This window comes from Amia ocellicauda, chromosome 15 (genome assembly GCF_036373705.1).
Source record: "Amia ocellicauda isolate fAmiCal2 chromosome 15, fAmiCal2.hap1, whole genome shotgun sequence".
Classification (NCBI taxonomy): domain Eukaryota; kingdom Metazoa; phylum Chordata; class Actinopteri; order Amiiformes; family Amiidae; genus Amia; species Amia ocellicauda.
In genome coordinates, this window is record NC_089864.1 from 11,887,105 (window position 1) to 11,910,557 (window position 23,453).

Here is a 23,453-nt window from a genome sequence, read left to right on the forward strand (position 1 = left end):
GCTGGAGCTGTACAATTTATATTTGCACAATGCTTTGCATAATGGCAATACTAATTATATTCAAAGGACATAATAAGATTAAACAAAACGTCACCATCAGCAACAACAACGACGACGATGATGATGATGATGATGATGATAATAATAGCCTAAAAGTGCATGCTGCAGTTCCACTCCACCTGATTGCATTGCGCATAAGACAATAAAACCATGTCTAAGCAAACATGATGCTACGTCTAGACCACGCTGCCATCACTACTCCACTACTACTACGCAAGAGCTGTCATCAGCGTGCAGTATCCGGGTTTTGCAGGTCCGCCTCTCTCTCCTCTGCTGTATTGTGATCCCAGGACCGGCACCATTTCTACCAGCAGCCCGCCCTCTAAACGTCAGAGCTTCCTTGCAAGTTACCCATTCAAACCCAGCCGTGTCTGCTCTCGACACACACGCAAGGTCAGCCAGCCCAGGAGCAGTCTAGGACAGACCTGCTTACACAAGGTACCGTGTGCTTAATTTTCCTCCGTGGCGATGTGCGTGCGTCTGCGCGGGATGTGTGCCGATGGCGCGGGGGGGGAAATGCCAGCATGCCCCGTCGTGTGCATTGGCATGTCCCGGGCAGTGCATTAAGGACAAAATGTAGTGCATCAAGGAAAAAACGTAATCCATCATATAAATAGCAAGAGTAAGTGATGGCCGCTTATGCTGGATGTATATATGTGCTATTGTATTTGCCTAGCTCCGCATTAATAATCATATAATGGTCTGTTCATGCAAATGGGACAGTGGCAGCGTTGAATGCAGTCCATGTGTTTCTACTTTTTTTTTTTCTGATGTTGATTTATTCAGACATGATCAATATTCATTTTAAGACTGTAGTTCATATATAATTGATTAGATGGACACTGACTGGTTAAATCCGGTTTGTATCAGCCATTCTTTCTTTCATACATTATTCTGCCCATAGAGGAGAGCAGATGGCAGCGATGGAGTATCCTAGATTTGCATAATTTTGTGGCATTTCGGTATATTGCGTGCAATGCATGATTGTACCATAATACATTCATATAAACATATATATATATATATATATATATATATATATATATATATATAAATACAGCAATGTGTAGGATTGAACAGACAGGCACTTTCTGTAAGCTGCACTATAATTATCGTTTGATCGTCCTCCCTATAATCTTACAAGGACAAAATGTTCAGGCCTGGCCAGTTGGTTAGACTACTGACTGATCACTTCAGGTGGATCATAATAATAATAATAATAATAATAATAATAATAATAATAATAGGCAGAACTAACAGAAAATATATTCTTACATATAGTTGGCCATACATTTAAAAATGATTGGTATAAAGTGGTATAAAGTCAATGTCAACATGACAAACTTTCCCAGGGTAACAGACATTTAATTTGTTGGAAATTATTATTATTATTATTATTATTATTATTATTATTATTATTATTATTATTATTACTAATAATAATAATAATAATGATGATGATGCTACTTTAATGAAAAGTACATCTGCTATTAAAATGTGTTGTTCACATATAAAAACTTAGTTTGAGATACAGAATGACACACCAGACACCAGCTATTGTTACAGCTATTTAATCACAGACATGCCCAGATAATTTTATGGAAACATGAGCCACACTCTCATGTGATCCTTATCCCTCTAAACTACCACATGATGAGCAACAACTGCTCTGCCACAGGCCAACAGAAAGCAGCTCTACTCCTTGGTGAGGTCAGAGCTGCCACTTTTTGTGTCCTTTAATGTTACTAATCATTATTATTATTTTTATGAAATTCTTAATATCGGTGTTTACTTTTACTGTTAATGAGTTTAAGTGCTCTTGCCCCGGCTGTGTTTAGCTTTTATAGACAATTCCAGGTTGTGTGCACTCTGCCATGGCAGCAACCCGCATTCCCTCACCTTAATGTGGAAACTTTATTAAACGATAACACACTGAACACAGAGGGCAGCATGTTTCACACCCTCATCTGGAGTTTGGATATTTTGTGCAAGTTGAACTAAGACAAGTATAGAAGTGTATTTCCAGTCCATCCTACCCTTCAGTATAGAGGTTTGGGTCTGTGGTTTGTGGCCAGCCCACTCTCATTTTGAATGGAATACCAGACCTTACCGACTTGCTCTAAACCCTGAACAAATCCCCACTTTGAATCTCATCTTGAATAACGATTCATCTGTCACGTTTCCATGTAGGTCAGCACGTAAAGCTGGAGTCATTTACATCTCCTCATAGCTGCTGGACCTGCTGCACGAGTTTAGGCACTTAATGTCTATATCATTTGAACTAAAAACTGCTGTAAGGATGAACTAACTGTTTCTCTCCTCTGAGTTTGAGACGAGGCTTTCAAAGCGGGTCTCTCTGTGGATTGTTAGACCAAAGAGGCCTACACAAAGTATAGCCTGATTGAAACATTATCCAGGCCCAATTTGCAACAAATTATGCAAATCATTTAGTTCTATCCATGATGCTTAATATTTGTATATTTGTAGCCATAACAATTTAATTTTCAAGGATATTTCAAAGATTGTACTGCATGGATCCTTAACTATGTGGATTGGGTTGCCCTAGTAGACTTAATTCTTCATAGAACAGTTGGACAGTTGGTCTTAAAGGGGACAATATTATTCACCTAATGTGGTTTAATGCTAGGCCATACTCAAATATGATTTGAAACTCTTTTTCTATAAACTATAAACTATAAAGCATGTTGTGAAAATATTACTAAAAACTGACTTTAGCCTTCATTATCATCACTTTGAAGAATACATAATTTAAATTAGTTTCAACCTCTTTCATATTTTTCGAACAGTATACATAAATCTGTTTTCTAAATGTCAACAATGAATATGTTGAAATCTCTAGGGGCTTACATTAATTTGTCTGCAAGCACTGTCCTATTTATTGAAACATTAGAGTATTTGATTAGGCACGGCAATACAAATAGTATCAAGCGCAATCCAAATACTTCCGCAACCAGATAAGGACAGTGATTAAAACCTAACATGGTCCGTATGTGAAAAGTGAATAATAAGGAAAACATATAGGCTGTAACATGAGCAAGCACTAAAAAACAAAACAAATTGCCTCCCCTTTCAGGAGTTCGGACAGCCCCAGTAGACATATGTAGTAGAAGGTAAATAGAGTTGTTTTTGGTCTAGACTTGCTTCACTAATAAAAGAAAGATGCTCTGGCCATGAGGATGAGGCCATGGGACCCCCCACCCAGGTGGAATGAGCCAAGGAGCTGCTGCAGAGGGTGGAGGAGGGAGGCAAGGCCACAAATGCTGGGAAAGCCAGCCATGAGATTGGGGTTTTCCTGTTTAACTTAAGATTAAAGCTCTATTATGTGTGAGAATTTGACTCACAGTTCTAATGGAGGACTACATGCAAAAATATATTTATTCTGGACTATGAAAGTATACAATATGATAGTTTTAAATTTGCACCATATGTGTGATCTGTTAAATTGCTTATTATTGCATAGATATGTATATTGTATTTATTTTTTCTAAATGCTTGGGTGCTTTGGATGGCACAGTTGGTTACAATGGTCTTTGTAGTGGACTGAGCCTATTTTGCCAGCATGATATCTGCAGATTTGTTTCCAATGTAGCCGTTAGGAATGTTCTCATGTGACTTGTAGTTCCTATGTTGTGAAGGTCATCAAGTCTGTGTTTATATGTTTTTTATAGTTTTTAAGTCTTTATTTTGTTTTCCATCTAGGTTTTCATGAAAAAACTACTCGTGAATGTCTTTCGATACCATTTGTTGTCTTACATTTTTAATAAAAATAAAAATAAATACATTCATACATACATAAATACCAGGTAAAATAGTTAGTAACACTGCTGGTTTTCCAGTCCATGCTTCTCTAATGGAATGCTCTTCCAATGCATGTGCAGATTATTACATGCATGTGAGGGAACCAAGTTTGCTGAGTGAAAGACATTGTAACATTTCATTTTTTCGATTTGGAAGACTGTCCCAGGAAGCCAGGATGGACTCCATAGGAATGACTATGGGCAATAAGATTGCTGAGTTCCTGCATAATGGCATTGCTGCCTCACACTTTTAAATGTGTGTAGTGCTACTGATAGAAAGTCACCATCTACCATCCTTGGTCAGGTTAGACTAACGTACAGAAGGTGTGCTGTGGTTTCTGGCACCAAGACGTTAGCAGCAGATCCTTTAAGTCCTGTAAGTTGCGAGGTGGGGCCTCCATGGATCGGACTTGTTTGTCCAGCACATCCCACAGATGCTCGATTGGATTGATTCTGGGGAATTTGGAGGCCAAGTCAACACCTTGAACTCGTGATTCATCAGACCAGGCCACCTTCTTCCATTGCTCCGTGGTCCAGTTCTGATGCTCACATGCCCTTTGTAGGTGCTTTCGGCAGTGGACAGGGGTCAGCATGGGCACCCTGACTGGTCTGCGGCTACGTGAACACCCCACAAGAGCTGCAGTTGTGGAGATGCTCTGACCCAGTCATCTAGCCATCACAATTTGGCCCTTGTCAAAGTCGCTCAGATCCTTACGCTTGCCCATTTTTCCTGCTTCTAATACATCAACTTTGAGGACAAAATGTTCACTTGCTGCCTAATATATCCCACCCACTGACAGGTGCCATGATAATGAGATTATCAGTGTTATTCACTTCACCTGTCAGTGGTCATAATGTTATGGCTGATCGGTGTATCTAGCCCTAGACAGATAGATTGATAGGTGTCTGTAAGGTGGTACATCTTCAGTGGACATCTCTTCGTGACCATAGAGAAGGTGGTGATGTACAGATGAGCTCAGACAGTGGACGTGTTTTCAGACTTCGTGTCAACTTTGCAACCTCTAAATTAGCATGTGGGCAGACCAGACTGCTTAGTCATCCAACATGGCATTTATTGAACTCTTCTGGGACAGCGCTGGACTTCTGGATAATTTCATCGGCCACCAAACATTCGTCAGCACTTGGAGGCTCTCCGTGTTCAGGAAGGAAATGGGATCCCCGAGAACATTCAGTCACACTGCCATTCAAGAAGGTGACACTGTTTTGCCTATGTAATGACAATTAAGTACTGCGGTACTTTTAACACAGACTAATATGAAAATGGGTTAAAGCAAGTTGATGCTGATCACCATTTTCTGTGTTTCATTTTAAGGTAATTATGATAAGGGTTATATTTATGTAATACTCCTTATGCAGTAGTCCTAGAGCACTTCACAGCAGAATAATACAACATGTAATATGTAATCCATTTACAAAGAGGCACTCTCTCCCAAAAATAAAATGTCTATACATGACTGAAATAATGTAGGTGTGCTGCTGTTCCTCATATGAGCTGCAGTCACGTTATACACACAGAGCAGAATTCTCTTTGTTTGCAGTGGGTGTGACAGCTATTATATTGTCATTGCATAGTTTACATTACAGTTTAATACCAAACCCTCATACAGAATCACTGAGGGGTTCTTTGGGAAAGCTGAGGAACATATAGTGTTTAAATATTGCATGTGAATCTTTCATTATGAACGTATTCCTTTTCTCTGATATGTTTCTGACCTTTTTTTAGTAATTTTATGCCCAGAAATTGCTGTTAAATCGGTGTTATTTTGTTAAACTTAGCTACGCATTCATTCCTTTTTTTTAAACAACAGTGATTCTTGTGATTTGAATAGCAGCACTGCTTTTACTGTTTTTTTACTCAGCAATTAATAAAATAATGAGCAAAACATCACAGTTCAGCTTAACAATGTGTCATGTATAGGAGCAGTGGGTTTTGTACTTTAATTAAACTTTGTTTGTGACCGTAGTGTTTTTGTTTTTAATCTTACAGTGGTAGTGTAATTTTAGATCTGTGAGATCAGATTTTGAGTGTTATTTGATTGTCAGATTTAGTGTGGACAGCTTTTTTGAATTCAGAGAAAACAATGAAACAACAACACAAAATCATGCAAGGCATTGCTAGGGCATGTTAACAGTCCCTAGCACTTTACAATGTACATGTTCCTCAACATAGAGGTAGATTTATTAGAATATCCCAAATACTTTATTCTGATGAATTGTCCTATTAGCTATTGCGCTGCTGTATACAGTTGATTATGGATTATTTTATTTTAACACTATAACATTTTCTGGACACCATCTTAAAATGTTTTACAAAGTTTGAGATAAGTAGAAATATAATTCTGATTCATATAAATCCCAGAACTAATTAACATCAGTTGCTCTTATTAAGAAATAATAATAGACGATACAAAAGTGACTCCTAATGGGGTCAGCTAGGCCTATATCTGTTTTAGACCTTATTTCTGACATGATTGAAGGCATATTTTTAATATAGTAGCCTACATTTAACAGAGACAGGTATAGTCTGTTTTATTTTCCATGACATGGTGCATTTTATTACAGTTTTTTTATAAATATGATCACATATTTAATTTTGAATGTGTCTTAATTTTGTTGCGTGTTGTAGTATGAATATTATTATTTAATTGACGAGCTATGGAATTTTTGGTCTATAATTGTATGAACAATAATGAACTGTATGAACAGTGATAATACTTGTCAAGGACTATGAACAGTAGAATAATACATCTTTATTATTATTATTATCATAATCAATATACTATATTATATATATATATTACTAAATATTGAAATAATTTAGAAATAACATTTAAAAATACAAATAGAATAAAAAAGACAAAAGTAAATTAATGCCAACATGAGTTTGGAGGGACCAATGTATTCACTCATTCTCAGTCAGTGTTTAGGGTGGTCGGCTTTGACTTTGTGTGAAAGTATGCTAACATTTAAGTCCTTTTAAATGAGTTGTCAGCATCTGTCCTGTGAAACTCTTCATGGATTCAAGATGCTTCTTTATGCTTTTTAATTGGTAAGATTCTTGGCAGTCTTCCGTCTAGTCTACCGATACGATTTGAATAAGAGGCAATATGTCAGGCAATTACTATGCTTTGTCTAGCGCTTTGATCCCTGTTATTCTGTAGAAATGCTTTTGTTGACTTTTGTCTGTGTGCTGTGGATAACTGGACTGAAATGTGATTGTGTGTCCATTCCAGTCGGTAATCTTTTGTGGTATTCTGCTGCATGTAAGTCTCCTTCGATCATGCAAGGCAGACCTTTTCTTTGTAGGCTTCTGCTTTTCAGCAACTTGTGATCTTTGATCCTGGCATCAACACAGTTATTTTTGTGTTTATGTGAAGATTCCAGTGTTCCTTCCTGGATTGTCATTTATACCTGGTTTACTAAGCTCTCATGGAAAGGTGAACCTGCAGATTGGCAAATATTTGCATATCTCTTCATTAAACAATGAGCTCCACAGTTTGTATGAAAAGAACAAACAAGCAAATGGCACCCTATCTTGGAGTAACAATAAGACTTTTATTTTCATACAAAGTACCCAGTCAAGTTGAGCTGAACTCCAAGTTTCTGGATAAATGGCTGCTGTAACAGAAATGTTGTGTAGCATAACCAAAAAGGGAGATGGCAGAGACTTTTTGTATGTTTAGAGAGGTAGCCTGTAATATGGCACAATACAGATTGGAAACAATACACTGCCTGGGTCAGCTTATATAACATTTTGTACTGCGCGTGCTAGGCTGTGCTATTTTTTTAAGGGGCTAAATTAGGAAGCAGTTTGGTCAGAGCCATTTTTAGATCGACTGCATTGAATAAAAGCCAGTAGCAATGCTCTTAACACCCGATACACTTGCACACGAATTGTGACAAACATTGTTTTCACATCTGCATAAGAGATCCTCTTTACCACGGTTGGCTATGAAGGGCAACTTTCTTCACGTCTGTGCTGTATTCTTCACAACTGCCTTCATAAAGAGAAACAGGCATACCGGTTATTATTAAATGCTTTCCGTCTTTCACTGTGAGATATTGATTCTGCAAAAAAGGCCTTCCTGCTCCACAGGGACCACAGGTGATCTTGTCTGTTTGAACATGTGCATGTATGCAAAGGAAGGCATGACCTTGAAAACATGCCGCTGCTCCCCATTGTTTAAAAAGGTACTGTTTGTTTATTCATGTGTGTCAAAATAATTTCATCCAAGTTAGGCACGAAACAATTTGGTCTGCAAATACAATGTATGAGACTTTTCAGACGTATTTTCGGATGTAGAAGGATCTGTTACGCATCTGTGGGGGAGATTTAATATCTGTACCAAGCAAAGATTTATGGTTTACAGTAACCCACAGATCGTGCACAATGAGAATTGTGTTCATTATTTTACTGTACTTCTATCTGCTGATCTACTTTGCTTTTATCATTTATCATCCAGAGCTGTGGATTCAGTTTCTTTGATTGTTTGTTGCTTTATTTTTGTAATTTAGGCCTTGTAAAGTGAGTTGTATGAAGATTATTGTTGTTGTGTTGGATTAACAGTATGTGCTTGGCAGTGAGATATTCTTAGGGCAGTTTTGGGAATCTTGTCTACTGGCTATACATTATTGTTAGGTATAGGGGATATAATATGGGGTATACAATGGGATATGAATGGGAATGTTTTTTACAGGTGTTTGTGGCCACAAATGAAATGAAGTGTAATAAATAATGCATCATAAAGTTATTGTCATTAAATACTTAGTAAAAGGTCTGCAGATTTGGTCCTGGTGAACCACAGCATCTTCTGGTTCATAGCTGAGCTTTCAATTACTTAAATTAATAAATGATTGAAGTTTGCTTGCTAATTAACAGCTTCAAGTTCTCAAGTGTGTGAACATTTGAAGCTACCTATATGTGCTTTAAAATGTGGGCTCCCTAGATTTGCACATCCCTGATGCAGGATTATCTAACTTTCAATAAATTATTGTTAATTACTTAATGGAATCAATGTAACCATTATCTCCTTGTCCTAAACTGATAATGCTTTAAAAGGACCTATCACATCTTCTGGTCGTCAGCCTGTTGTGATGAGTGTGGAAACCCTCTAATGCACAGGCTAACATTTGGAAGATAGATTGTATTACAAAACAATTAAAAATAAATACTTACATAGTAGGAATTAAGGATTACTGCACAGACAGGCAATTTACAGAAGATGACAGACTAGGGACCTAGCCATGTTATGTCCTACTCTAACCTTGAGGGAAGTCCTTCCCTTTCATCCATATATGAACAAGGTAGCACTGACCTCCCTGCTGTAGTGGATACGCTCCTCTGTCTTCAATTAAACCAAACTGTCACTGTGCTGCCTTTGCAGACACACTGCTCTTGGCTCAGTTCCACGGCCAGCTCCTTGCTTCTTGAAGGATAGTCATCTGCCCCACTTCAGGAAACATAACATATATTTGTATCGTGTTATTAAAGGGGAGTCATTCAACAGAGTGCATTATCTTTGTTTGAATAGCTTTAACAAAAGTCAAGGGCAGTTACTCCTGCTGCCTTGTGATTGGTTAAGAGTGGCACACGCCTCCAGGGAAGTGTAGTGACATGTCATTTACATGTTATTTAGTTCAGCAGTCATCTAATTTCAAACGTATTGTTGGTTTCTGTTGTGGATTAACTTGCTTTCCCCTGTTATTATTTTTTATAATAGAAGGAGGTGTCAAATAATACGCGCTAGAATCGAATGCCAGCCACAGCTCTGTGAGTGTTAATGATAGAGTATATAAAAATACAAGTATAAACAAACCAATAAATATATCAGCAAACGAAGGTGTCATGAATCAGAACATAGGTTTTAATGCATTTGGTTCCAAGCATGTAATGCAATATCTACTTTTATGTAAAAATAATAGTTTAGGCCTACATTAGTATTACCACTATGATTTTTGTGCTGCTTCAGGAGGGATGGAACAACGCATGCATCCTCTGACACACACATGTTTAAAGCTATTTGCTATGATGTGTTTTGCTAGTCTACTGTCCATCTATCACAGTAATCAAAATTGTGTTGCTGAACATCCTGAATTTGCCGGTGTGTGAGGCTATTTGTTCATCACCGTGGGAACTCCTTGCCAGAGCCGTTCAAAGTTACCTCTACTATATTAGGGCATAGTTTTTGTTTTCAAAATTATTTTAAGGCACATGTTAATTCCTGTATAGTATATTGTATGCTTCATTTTAATCTGATTTATGGGCACATGTTCAAAGAATACCACTGCTGAGATTGCTATCAATAGAGTTTACTAAAACTATGGAATGTTGTGCATAACTTAATCAGATTATATTGGGAATCTTTCGGATACATTAAGACGACATAAGCTTTAACTTTAATAAAGGACTATGGTGTGAAAGCCCTTAACAATGTGATACCATAGTAAGTTGTGAGCTTCAGCCCTTTAGGATTATTTTAAGTGGTACTACTTTGTATTTAAGCTATATGGAAACTAAGTTAAGCCAAAGGCACATACTGGGGCTCTGGGAGCAGAAAAGGAGATTAATTGTGACCCTTAGCTTGGGTCGACTTAATGAGTTGATTGTTTTTCCTACGCTTATGTCTTATATATAAAACTGAATAGACCTTTTTGAAGATTGGTTGTGAATGACACTATGTGACAACTCGTTAAGTTAATTGGCCAGGGCAGACAGTTTGGAAACATGGAATTTTAATGTGTTGTTATATCAGTATAATGTGGTCTGGTGAGAAATTGACTAGAGGCAGAAGTGGATGCTTTTGTGATGTTTTGAGCTAAACAATAATTGTTTTCTTCTCCACATCATAACAGAGAAGTATGCTTTAAAGTCTTTCTGCAAATATAGTTAATAAACACAGCTTTATTAATATCAATACCTTCCTTGTTGTGTTGCTTGGCAAACCCATTAAACAGGAAACAGGAAATGGTTTGATCTGCAGAAGCAAAGCTTGTCTTCGCAACAGAAACCCCCCCCAGTTATTTAGCATGAACATATTATATCGATTTCAATGTCATCTGAGGACATGTTCAATGCATTTTCATGGTACGCTTCAGATTTTCATGACTAATCAGTGCTAGTATTGTAAACTTCATGGCATAACACATATTTTGGCATCTCAAGTTATCCTAATCTATATTATAAAGACAATAGTCAAATTCGGGATAATACTGAGCGACTGATCTGTGCAATGTTCAGCAGGTGCTGAACTGATTCATTGTGCGGATGCTGGGGGCTTCATAAAAACTGTTGTTAGGACAACACTGGGAGCAATTGTATTGTGCAATTACCCTCCTAATTTCTAAGAAAACAACCTTATGTGAACATGTATTTTGTTAGTTAAGCATCTGTAAAATGGTATGTAATCGTAATGTGCAATATCCCATACGAAGAGTAAATCACGCCTGTAATTTAATCAGCACATAATGAGAACGATTCACATGCTATGTCTGCTCGATTGTTTTCATGGGAATGGTGGCCAGCCTGAATGACAGATTTTCTCTGAGATGCTTAATTTCATTTTATGTTGCTGCTAGAAGTGATAAGCAAAATGCACTTTGTTGAGTAAAAACAGCACGTTGGGGGAAAAGCGAGACAAGTGAGATTAATTAAGGCCAAGAACAGCCCTGCATTAGGGCTTTTTATGATTGCAAGACCTCATGAAGTGTTCTTCACAGCGATTAAGTGGATAATAAAGCCTGCTGCAGTGCTCCTTAGGATGGAAAAAAGCTATGTAATCACTTCATTTAACCACAGCATACATCTTACAAAATTAAGAACACTTGGGCATAACATTTTTAATCATGTTGGACTGTACCCCCTATAGAAAGGTGTGTGTGTTTGTGTGGGGGTAACAAATAACTTAATCTGTGTATTACATTCACTGCTCAGTGTCTAAGGATCTTCTGTATATCACAGTAAATCTGATAAGAGGTACAACTGCTTAATCTCTTATTAACGCTATAATCTTATGTAAAATGTCAAAATTATAATAGCTTAATGCAAACCAATGTAAATCTGACCCAAATACCTGTAATATAGAACTTAAATATAATCAGAATTGTATTTGTACTTTTTCTTCTCAGTCCTAAAGTAGAAAACATTGACACAATATCTTCATAAATATGATGATGATTATTACTGCATAAATATGTAGTACAGACATAATTCGCCATCTGTTAACATGTTCGGTTCCTTAATCGTGGCACACAAGCCAAGCAGCCGCCTGCCATTAACATAACTTTACTCACATTTTCTGAGAACCATTTATATTAGTTTTTTTTTATTTCCCTTTTTTTTACTATGCACATTTGATTTATACTTTATGTATACTCCAATATCTGCTGCTTTTATGAATGGATTTGTTTCAGTGAAATTGCATGGCAGTTTCTAAGGCAAAACTATTTATTTTTATTTGTCTAGCACAAGGGCGGTAGTCTATTATTTATAACTTACTTAAAGCACTGTGTCTGGTGCTCCAGAAAAGAAAGTTAGGTCCTCTGTTTATGTGCCAGGGTCACTTGAGTAACTGCTTTGCTGTAGGTGATGATTATATATGACGCTAGTTGCTAATATAGACTGCCATATTAGGAGACTGAAAACACATTACACTTTCTTATAGTATGGTGAAGCTTCAGCGGCCTTTAACCCTTTGTTACAATCCCCAAAGTAACGTTTTTGGTTTTCCTCTGTATAAGAAGTAGGTCCTAAGGGTGTCTTTCTTTGTATTTCCAGCGAAGAGGCATCACTGAGAAGGGCCCGACATGCCACCCCCAGCTGGAGGCCCACCAATCGTCACCCCGCCCGATGGGGGTTGGGGCTGGGCTGTGGTCTTAGGAGCCTTCATTTCCATCGGATTCTCGTATGCCTTTCCCAAAGCCATCACAGTCTACTTCAAAGAGATACAGCAGATCTTCAGTACCTCGTACAGCCAAATAGCATGGATTTCATCTATAATGTTAGCAGTCATGTATGCAGGAGGTAAGAAAACAAAATGACTTTGCTTAAATTGCCTGCTATGTACCAACACCCCCTGGTGCCTGGTTCACCTTCGAAATGTTAGATACCTTATCGACATTAAAAACATTACAATAAATTGGAACACCCAGCATCCATAATGTAATGCTGAATCAGATTCTGCATTTTAGATAAGCAGCATGCAGATAAAGTTAGTGTATAATGGCTCAACAGTATTTTAAATAAGCCACACAGCTTCGCCACAAGAAATTCAATTTATTCCGTGTTATTTACCGGGCGAAAAACATTAAAGCAACTGATTCAATTCAGTTGGCTTCAACAGAAGAAGAGAAACTGAGATCTTATTATATGAATCCTATAGAATATGGACAGTAATATTAATATTTTATTAAATTAAGTAGATACTTTTCTTGCAGTAAAGTAAACAGAAATAGAGAAACTAGTAGCAAACAAGGTTGACACACAAATATGTATTAATTACCAAACAATAAGATGCTCTTTTTATTTTATTTTTCATATTTCAGAGATATTTCATTGTGTGGTGTTATTTAGTCCTGATCTCTACCCAGGTCTCTTATTTACCAAATTGGCTGTTGCTATCACCTGGGAGAGCTTTGATAGTGACTAGTAAAGTGGCCCAAGGTGAACTTGTTCATGTTATGTACAGTACAGCAGCTGATAACAACTCACTGTCGTTCAGAAGATCAACAGAGTGGAACAGTTTGCCATATGCTCAAACATCCATTTCTTATCTACATATCCTGTGAGCCTTTAACCCTAGAGGAGCTTTAAACCGGTGGAACTGACACATTTCCAAGCTGCAAGGGCATCTGTGAATTCTCTCTCTCTCTCTCTCTCTCTCTCTCTCTCACTTTTTTGTAAACATCCTTTTTCTGAGCATTTGATTAATCTATTTGGATGAGACATTCACAGAGAGATTCATACTGAGTGTCATACAGATGGAGAGAGGTTTGAAATCTATGAGTGATGTCTCAAGGATTTGTTAAATTGATGCAAAAATGTGTCTCGGAAATGTTTGATTACATTTTCATACTTTCTCTTTTCTTCTCTGTTTATTGTACCCAGTTTCAATATGAGTTTCCCCAGTGCATTGAGACACCATGAAAAGGCGCTCTGTTAAAAAATCTGATTTGCAGCTGGTTTGTATAGACTCCCCATTTCAAATATGTATTCACAATTGTTTATTTATGAATATATTATCTTCTTGAATCTGCCTTTTTGACAGCTAGAATTGTATTCCATTTCCAGTTGTTGAAAAATGTCATTCTGGCTGGAATATCAAGTTAAATAATGTGTGGTTTGCACAAATATAATGTTTGAACATGAATTTATGTTAACATTCATTATTATTATTATTATTATTATTTTCCTTTTACAAATTGGTTATTGCGTGTCACTTTCAACCTGCACCCAATCAGCATCAGATTATTATATTGTGTTTCTTTCCATGGGTACCCAAATTCCAAAAGCAACTACACAATGAAACTAAGATACACAACTTACACCTGCATGAAACATATTAGCTTGTTGTCTAACACCTGGCATGTAACCTTTTGAATACACCAGGTGTTACTTCTACTATGTTGTCCCTTCATAAGTGGTAAGGAAAACAAACACATTCAAAAATGGCTTTTCCTGGGGTACACAGACATCAATTAATCATGCTAAACCAATGCTAATGCCACTACTTTCTTAATTATAACTTGTTGAGTCGAGCTTATCAGATGAGGAGTCAACATGAGGAGAACACCTCTCAATATTTCTTAGATTAAATCTGCCTTCTCGTGATATGTGGTGATGATGTGATTTGGCACTGCTGGAGCAGTGTTTTTGGGCCAGCACAGTTGCAAGCAACAGTGTCAATGTGACTGCGGTGCTGTGTTTGTGAGTCTTTAACCGATACTGGCTCAGCACGGTTAGCTTGTTTGGGGTACACAGAACACGCATAATGAATTGCAGACAAAATGTGAATTGGTTCTACATCAGTCGCTTCCACATTAATCAGTGTGTAGAAGAATAGCCGTAAAATGATTAAATGAGTGTTGACAAGTCAAACGTAATACGCCGGAGAGCAAAATCTCATCATTACCCAAACAAAATTGTATGTATGCATGTATGTATTTAGTTATTTATTTTCTTGTATGTTTATTGTGTGTTTGTTTTAATTATTTGTTATTGCTATCATGCAGTTTTGAATGTCTGTAATCCAATGAAATGAAGGACAGGATGATTCCTTTAAATATAACATCACAATATTTTTTAATTACCACCTTTTTTCTCTCCTAAATTATTTAGTTATGCAACTAGGTTATTGCATCTGTAATTTAATGCAATCCTCAATGGAAGGAAGTACAGGAAAAGACTTGTTAGGCTTATCAGGTAAAAATGTATCATGCAGTTTAGCATCAGGCAGTCAAAGACAGAAGTATTTTCTCCCCTAGCATTAACTGCAACACCATGAATATCCAGTGCTATTAATTAAATCACAGTATCGTATTGCATTTTAAAGAAATTTTGATAAATACAACACTTAATTATGCAAATGTATTGTAATACATTGCATCTGCAGTTTTAATTGGTTGTGCATCATGCTCTTCAGTTGCAAATCATTGTGACAAAGTGACAAAATAGACGATATGCCACACATGCAGTCCGTTTGCACCAGTAATATTCATTCAGTTCATGCAATTAGAAAGCAAAAAGATGTCAAATGTAAAAACCATTCAAAGGTGATGACGATCCCCATTGTTCGGAGTGTGTAGAACATTTAAAAATTAGTGCAAAATAAAATACAATTACCCGAGTTATTGATGCGTCCAATTTTGTGACCTGCATGTGCTTGCATAAAGTAATTAAGTGAAGCAAATGAGATGCTGTTCATGTATACTGTCACAGGTCTGACAACAGGTGCTCTCACTATTGCTGCTGCCTGCAGTCCCTATAGTGGCCTAACCTATCACTCCATTGCAACAGGAGTATTATTCGTTTTTTAATCCCTGACGGGATTTTACACTTTTTAATCCTTTAGTATTTAGTATAAACAGTCAAACATGAACGGCTCCTCATGTTAATTATAGCTATATCTTATGATTTTTATAATGAATATAATGATATCTTATAATGAAAAAGCAAGTACAGTTACAGACTGGCACAATGCAAAGCCATAAATACAATATTATAATATAAAAAGGGAACCAAAAATTCTTAATGCGTTTGATTTTCATTGTTAAAACAGTATGCTGATTTATTCTCATTACATAAGAGGGTTAATCCCTCTGGAACGTTTTTATGAATGACATTCTTTTAAAATCGATTTTGGTGTCAAATATTATTATTTTTATTATTTATTTCTTGGCAGACGCCCTTATCCAGGGCGAATAAATACTCTCTGCAACAGAATAATAGATGGGGAAATATTATCATGTTTGAAAAGACAACAAGGCAATAACAGGTTAGAACCAGATTGCTATAGGCTGTAACATGTCTACTGTGCATGAATAAGAGATATTTGTAAACACATTTCTGAAGTAACCTTGTCATAGATCAAATTCACTCAGGCCCACCTGACTAACCAAAGTGGACTTGGCACAGTGTAAGCATGCTGGATAGGGGCTTGTTGTATTTGTTCTCCATAAGGGCACATCATGTGTTGAATTCCAATAGCCTCATTTGCTTTGCCCTTCAAATGACCAGTGAAACTAGAACCTTTATTTCCAGGAAGAACAAAAAAAGAAAAGTTGCAGCCTACGGTGTTACACTGAAGTGCACTAAAAGTGTTTGGCAAATAAAATAGGATTCAACAGATTAACCTGGTATGCAATAAAATCTATTCAATGAAAAACTGCTCAAAAACTTGTCTGTTGCTGAAATGCTGAATAATGTGATGAGATAAATAAAAAAAATATTAAGGGTTATATATATGCTGTTAATAATGAGATTTCAGGAAGAAGAAAATAGATTAAAATATAGGGTGAGAGATGTTAGATAATGCTAACATCCAGATCTAATTTAAAGGCAGTATAGTGACATGTTAAAAATTACATAATTGAAAAAAAAAAATCTATTGGTATATACGTGACATAACTGATTTTGTGATAGATCACATGACAGATTACCTTTTCACTGAAGTTAAGAAGCTGTTTTTCAAATTAGAAAGCTAACTGTAAATAATTAACTATGTCCCCACTATGATAGCATATATGCTATCCTGCCTTTGGCATCAACAGAGTCGATTGGGACTTCATTAAAACCAGAGCCCAGCTTCCTCAACTATTGGGTTTGCATTTTACCCGATATTATACAGATTAAATTAACATTTCACACAGAAATGATCACAGACATCAATTTATTTTAATTAAGCCCTTAATTATGTTTTATGAAACAAATTTGAAGTCTTCAAATTAGAATTTCTGATAGCATATGCAGCTAGGATTGAGTTTCTTTGAAAAACTTGTTTTACACAGTTCTGTGTTTTTGAAAAGGAAAAGTATCTTTTGGGCTTGCCAATTTTTGTGCAATTTTATACTGAACAGAGACATCAGTTTCTGTGTCTCAGTTCCCAAAAGGTGGTATTTGAACTATAGCAGCTCAATTAAATTACTTATTTCACGTCCTCATGCATCAGCCAAACCTATACAGATCTGAACAGTCTTGCACCTGCAACAGCTTGTTTAATAGTCTGAAAAAGGTTGCAATCTGTTACTATTCCTCTGGGTTTATGATATTTGCAATATTGGAGTTTATAACATCGTGTAAACACAAAATGACATTGCAGAAGGATACATCCAATACATGTTTTATTATAGCATGCATTTAAAACAATGGTCACTCCCACCAAAATCAATCAATCAATCAATCAATAAAGATGGTTCAATTACTTCAGATTACATCGTTCAGTGGCCAGGTAAGAGATAATTAGTCATTTAAGTTTCCAATGGAAAGCTGTGGTTTCTAACCGTCTCATTCGTTTTCTCTGAGTTCTGGCCACATTTTGATAGATGTGAGACTATATTTGCCCCTCAGCTGTATTTGATTCTAATTTATTATTATTATTTTAAATGCATAATGAATGCTGATGGCATTTTAGATAGCAAACATGTTCAAATTAAGCTGCTTTGTATCTGTTCACAGTCAATCTGTTCCCAGTCAAAGGTCTTCTAATTAAACTTGTTACATAGTAAAATAGCAGAGAAGAAAGAATATATTTCTGATTCCAGGCTATTGGCCAGTAGCTGAAATAATCTGGCAGCACCTCAGTGAGCTCATTCTCTTCAGCTCCTCCGTGAATGTACGATAGTCACACATTTCAGTGGGCATTAAAAATATAAAAGTTGAACAAGGCTGGAAGAGGTGTGAAGGAGCCATATGTTCAGTTATATCAGTACAATCATGGTAATATATACATTGATTCAGAGAACCAAAAAGATTAGATCAGAGATGAGACACAGTACAGAATTTCAATGGCCTCTTCTTCTAACTTTCACAAAACTTCCACTTAGATGGCTCCTGTGTAATGTTTTCATGGATAAAATATTTAAGAGTTTAACTTTGCATAGTATTATAATTTAAGCACAACATTCTCTTTACTTTTTTCTGTGTATGTATAAATAATATACATTTATGTAGAAGGTTTTGGGTTTTATTTATTTAGTGTCATCTCAGAATTTGATTTATAAATTGTCTTTTATAGACAATGGCCTTTGTCTAAATAGAAGCATCAGACAACCAAAGGAAATGGTCAAACATATAGATTTGACTAAACCAGGGAAAGCCAGCAGATTGTTAGGGACTGGAGAGATGAATTCTGAAGTTTCTTAATGGAGTTCTTTGGCTAGAGGAGGTGGCAGACGAGAGGATGAAGTCAAGCCCATCAAAGACATGAGCAGGAGGTCTAGGATGGGGGGAGTGAATGAATAATGAGGGAAAGGTGTCAGAGGGGCAGCTCCACAGCAGGGGACTCGCACGAGTGGGAGGAGAGAGCAGAAGTGACAGGTTGTGCGGAACAGAAATCTTGACCCTCCAGCTTGTCCTGATTGGTGGGATGGGACTGAGTAATAAAAGGAAGAGAAAGCAAATGAAGTCTCAGTGTTGTCTGTTAAGAGCTAGGTTTTGGTTTAGAGATTAATAAGAGTAAAAGACAAAAATGGCTGGCTGGCCCTTCTAGAACGCAGGAGAAAGAGAAACTGGAGGATGCTTGGCAATGTAGAGAGATCAGATTGGAGAGGTTCGATGGTCGATGGGAAGAGAGAGTGAGAATGAATATGACAAGAAAGGAAGACAGGAATACAAGTTGAATCTTGACATTCCTGTTCGGCGCAGAGATTTTTTATAATAAACATTCCAGAATAATATGATCGATGGATTCCGCAAAATGGGAATTTGACATGTTTCCAGTATAAAACACTTACAGTTAACTGCATGGTCAGTCATATACTTGAAGATAAACATGTCCTTGAGATTAAAAAAAAAATGAATGTGAGTTTAAATCTGTGATAGTTTGATGCTCAGCATATTCTGATCTCTTAAAACTTTCATACTGTTTTTATTGGAAAGTAGTAAAGTATTTGAAAGCACAAGGTGAATACAGAACATGTAGTAAATTTGCCAATAATTATTTTTAGAACCCCAGACATGTGTTGTTGTTTTGTTTGTATCTTCATTAACAGTTGGTCACTAAAGATTCCTTCTTGAAACATTAAATATTAATTTACTTTGAAAATAAAATCTTTATATATAGTATGGTAGAGTTGTTGTTTTAGTCAAATAAGATCTATACGTTACCATGACGAATATCTTTCAGTCGTGTACAATTAACTGGAAATGCTCGTAAAGGAAGAATTTGTGACTCAGAAGCAACCCTACTTTGTTCATTAGTTCTGCTCAGGATTGAGACTTCCTTAATCTGAGGTGTAACTCGACTGCAGGGGAAGTGTTTTGTGTATGCAAATGAGGTTGCTATAGCAGTTCAAGGTCAAAAAAGATAAATACTGAACATGTTTAGTCACGGTTTATTGTGTCTTTCCTAACCAGCTTTAAAATAGAACACAAATCCCTTCTCGTGCAGTCACGTTTTAATGATGTTTCAAAAGACAACAGAAGGGATGTTAACTTTGTTATGGTATGCAGCTACTCCTTAGACTTCTTGTTGCTTTTACTCACTGTTGATATTCTCTTCTCAGGTTCTGCAGAGCTTTCTTTGTTGAGCTGATGTCTACTGTGCCATAATTACAAGTTAAATAAATATTTTACGCATGCTACTCAAGTCACATTAAACTGACTTTAGATAAAGGGATGTGTCTTTGTGGTTAATGTCTGAGTCACTGAAGGAGGGAAGTGGTTTATGTAAATATTTCTTAAAATAGCTTGTCCTCACATAAGGTTGTTCTGCTGCAGTGAGTGTTATAACTCTGACACAACGTGGGCAGAAGCTAGAATTGAGAATCCAACTTCTTCATATCTAGTGGTGAAGTCAACTAAAACTGACACTCCTCAGAAAAATCACATTGTTTTAAACGCTTTGCATTTTGTTCCTTGAGATTTACCACACAATTGTAAACACCTGTTGAGTTCATTCTTATTTCTAGTTATGAATCTTCTTCTTATAGTTATTAATGTTTTATTGTCTACAGCACATCATTTAAATTCAGAAATTATACACAGTTCCAAGAGCTGTAAATTAAAAATATTTTCCTTCCAACACTCCATTGAGCATAATCTTATCCTATTATACACACCGAATGACACCAGTAACAAACCATACTTCATACTTTTAAATGTATTCTTATTAATATTCATATTTGTGTGTTTATATACTAATAATGTATTCAATCTATTTGCAAAGTTTAAACACCAATGATCTTTTGCGGTTTGTCAATTTGTAATTAAAAGTAATAGTATAGGAATTGAATAAGGGTGTGACAATTGTCCATACAAATAATAACAATTGTTGTCTGTCTAAAATCCATGTATTTTCATTTCCAAGGCCCCGTCAGTCTAACATACCATTAAAAAATCATAAAGGACAGCTGGTGGTAATCTGGGGTAGATCTAACTTTAGTAAGTGTGAATGTGCTTGATTTGAACCTCTTAGATTTTACACAAATTAGATGCATGCCAAGTAATGAGGAAATGAAGTGCACCAGGAGGCTTGAAAACAGGTCATCTCAACCTTATTCAAGTCAGTTATTGAATATGCCTCAATGGGGAGTGTCACATATGTGGGTTCTATACCGAACTATGCGAAAACACAGATTGCAGCTTATTCAGTATAACCACAGATACCGCAGAATAAACCTACTCAGTTGAATGGCAAGTCTAGCGTATCGAAATGTGCCCTGCCATGCTTTTGAATTCACCACCACCTCCTCCACCTCATGTTATATCGCATGAATTGTTGAGTTTCCTTCTCTTCCATAGTTGGGTTGCATATAAATCATTCTTTCTTTTTTCATTACAGGTCCCATAAGCAGTATTTTGGTGAATAAATATGGCAGTCGGCCGGTGATGATAATGGGAGGATTCATGTGCTCCATAGGGATGATTGCTGCCTCATTCTGTAACAGTGTCACCCAACTTTACGTTTGCATCGGAGTAATTGGAGGTAGGCAAGAGTATCTAACCCACTAAACCTTATGAGCTTTTAAACTCGTTTCACTTTCACTAACTACAGTTATTGATTTAAAAGAGAAACAAATATTATGATGCTGTAGTCTATTAAGCCATCTGCAATGTATTCATATTTGTGTCTCCACTAGGTAAACATTACGTTTGCACAGTACTTAGAACCAGAGAAAGCATGAAGAAATAGACTGCAGAGGGAGTAACAACTGATACATTATTTTATATACTTTTGAGTTAACGTCATTATCGACATCTATTTATTTTCCTTCAAGGTCTTATAGCTGCTTTTCTAAGACAAGTTAAAATATGATCACTAACAAATTAGCTTTCATAGAAGTTGTAAGTTGTATATATTCTTGGGTATTTTCAAACACATTCTAATTCTAACGAAAGTCACTTTTTTGCATGTGTTTGGACAAAAGTGTGTCAAATTGCTGTAACTTAACACCATAATGTATTGTCTCAGGTTTTGTATTAGCAGTTTAATTCTCAAATTCCCAAGGTATACATCACCTCATCTGTGGAAAAACGTAGGGCTTTAGCTGCTGTATCAAAGTTTCCCATAGCTATATAAACTGCTTCCTTCTGGGATCTGACATGTAGATTTTTGGAAAACCTTTTAGGCAACAGAATAAAATGTTGAAGATTTTTGTTCCAGATCAAAATCCATTCATATTTTTCTGAAAGTAATTATAAAACTCTAGCAAGAGACAACAAAGGTATGTAACATAGGACTGTTTTACTTAATTTATTCTTGGAAAATTAATTAAGCCAAAGCAGAACAAACTATATAGCAGTAAAAATGCTTTGCAAGTAATTAATCAACATTTTACTTGGAAGGTTGTTCTTAAAATACCCTACATGTTCAAACATTTTAAGTAGTCCTGGAATTTTATGGGAGGATGTTTTTATAAGTCACTTTTATAAGAAATGTTTCCTGTTTTAGGTTTTGGTTTGGCCTTCAATTTGCAACCTGCTCTAACGATGATCGGGAAATACTTTTTCAAGAAACGACCAATAGCAAACGGCTTGGCGATGGCTGGAAGCCCGGTGTTTTTGAGCACGATTGCCCCGCTTAATCAATTTTTGCTCAACACATTCGGCTGGAGAGGGAGCTTCCTCATCCTGGGTGGTCTCCTGTTGAACTGCTGTGTGGCTGGTTCTTTGATGAGGCCTTTGGGACCAAAACCAGCCGCCCCAACCAAAAAAGACGTAGAAGCGGAAACGACAGATCCTCTGCTACAACAGAAGACGAATCCGCAGAAAACGACTGCATGGGAAACTGTTAACAAGTACTTAGATCTCTCACTTTTCAAACACAGGGGGTTCCTCATCTATTTATCAGGGAACGTTATCATGTTCGTGGGCTTCTTTGCCCCGATTGTGTTTTTGGCCGGGTATGCCAAAGACATCGGCATTGATGAGTATTCTGCAGCTTTTCTGCTGTCAATCCTAGCTTTTGTGGACATGTTTGCAAGACCTTCCATGGGACTGCTGGCCAACTCCAAATGGATCAGACCACGGATTCAATATTTCTTCAGTTTTGCCGTGTTGTACAATGGGGTCTGCCATATCCTATGCCCATTAGCAACAGACTATACAGGCCTAGTCATCTATGCAATATTCTTTGGCTTTGCTTTTGGGATGGTCAGTTCTGTCCTCTTTGAAACCCTGATGGACCTTGTTGGTGCTCCAAGGTTTTCCAGTGCTGTGGGACTGGTGACAATCATAGAGTGCTGCCCGGTTCTTATCGGCCCGCCTTTGGGAGGTATGAGAATACATTCAATATAATTATATTTTGTAGGATGTAGACGACCCCCCTGCAATCCATCAATGTTTTTCTTTCTCCTGGAAATAATGAATAATTGAAATATTCCTTCATGAAACATCTGTTAAAC

At 36.7% G+C, this 23,453-nt stretch overlaps 1 protein-coding gene across 1 annotated transcript in view; it reads left to right on the forward strand.

The window, feature by feature from the left end:
- The first annotated feature begins 236 nt into the window (after nt 1–236).
- Nucleotides 237–23,453, forward strand: part of LOC136771475 (monocarboxylate transporter 2) — a 28,664-nt gene continuing 5,447 nt past the window's right edge. The window contains exons 1-4 of the mRNA XM_066723809.1: nt 237–498; nt 12,673–12,918; nt 21,392–21,535; nt 22,502–23,323. Coding sequence (XP_066579906.1) covers nt 12,702–12,918; nt 21,392–21,535; nt 22,502–23,323 — 1,183 coding nt within the window. The 5' untranslated portion in view covers nt 237–498; nt 12,673–12,701. The remainder of the gene's footprint in view (nt 499–12,672; nt 12,919–21,391; nt 21,536–22,501; nt 23,324–23,453) is intronic.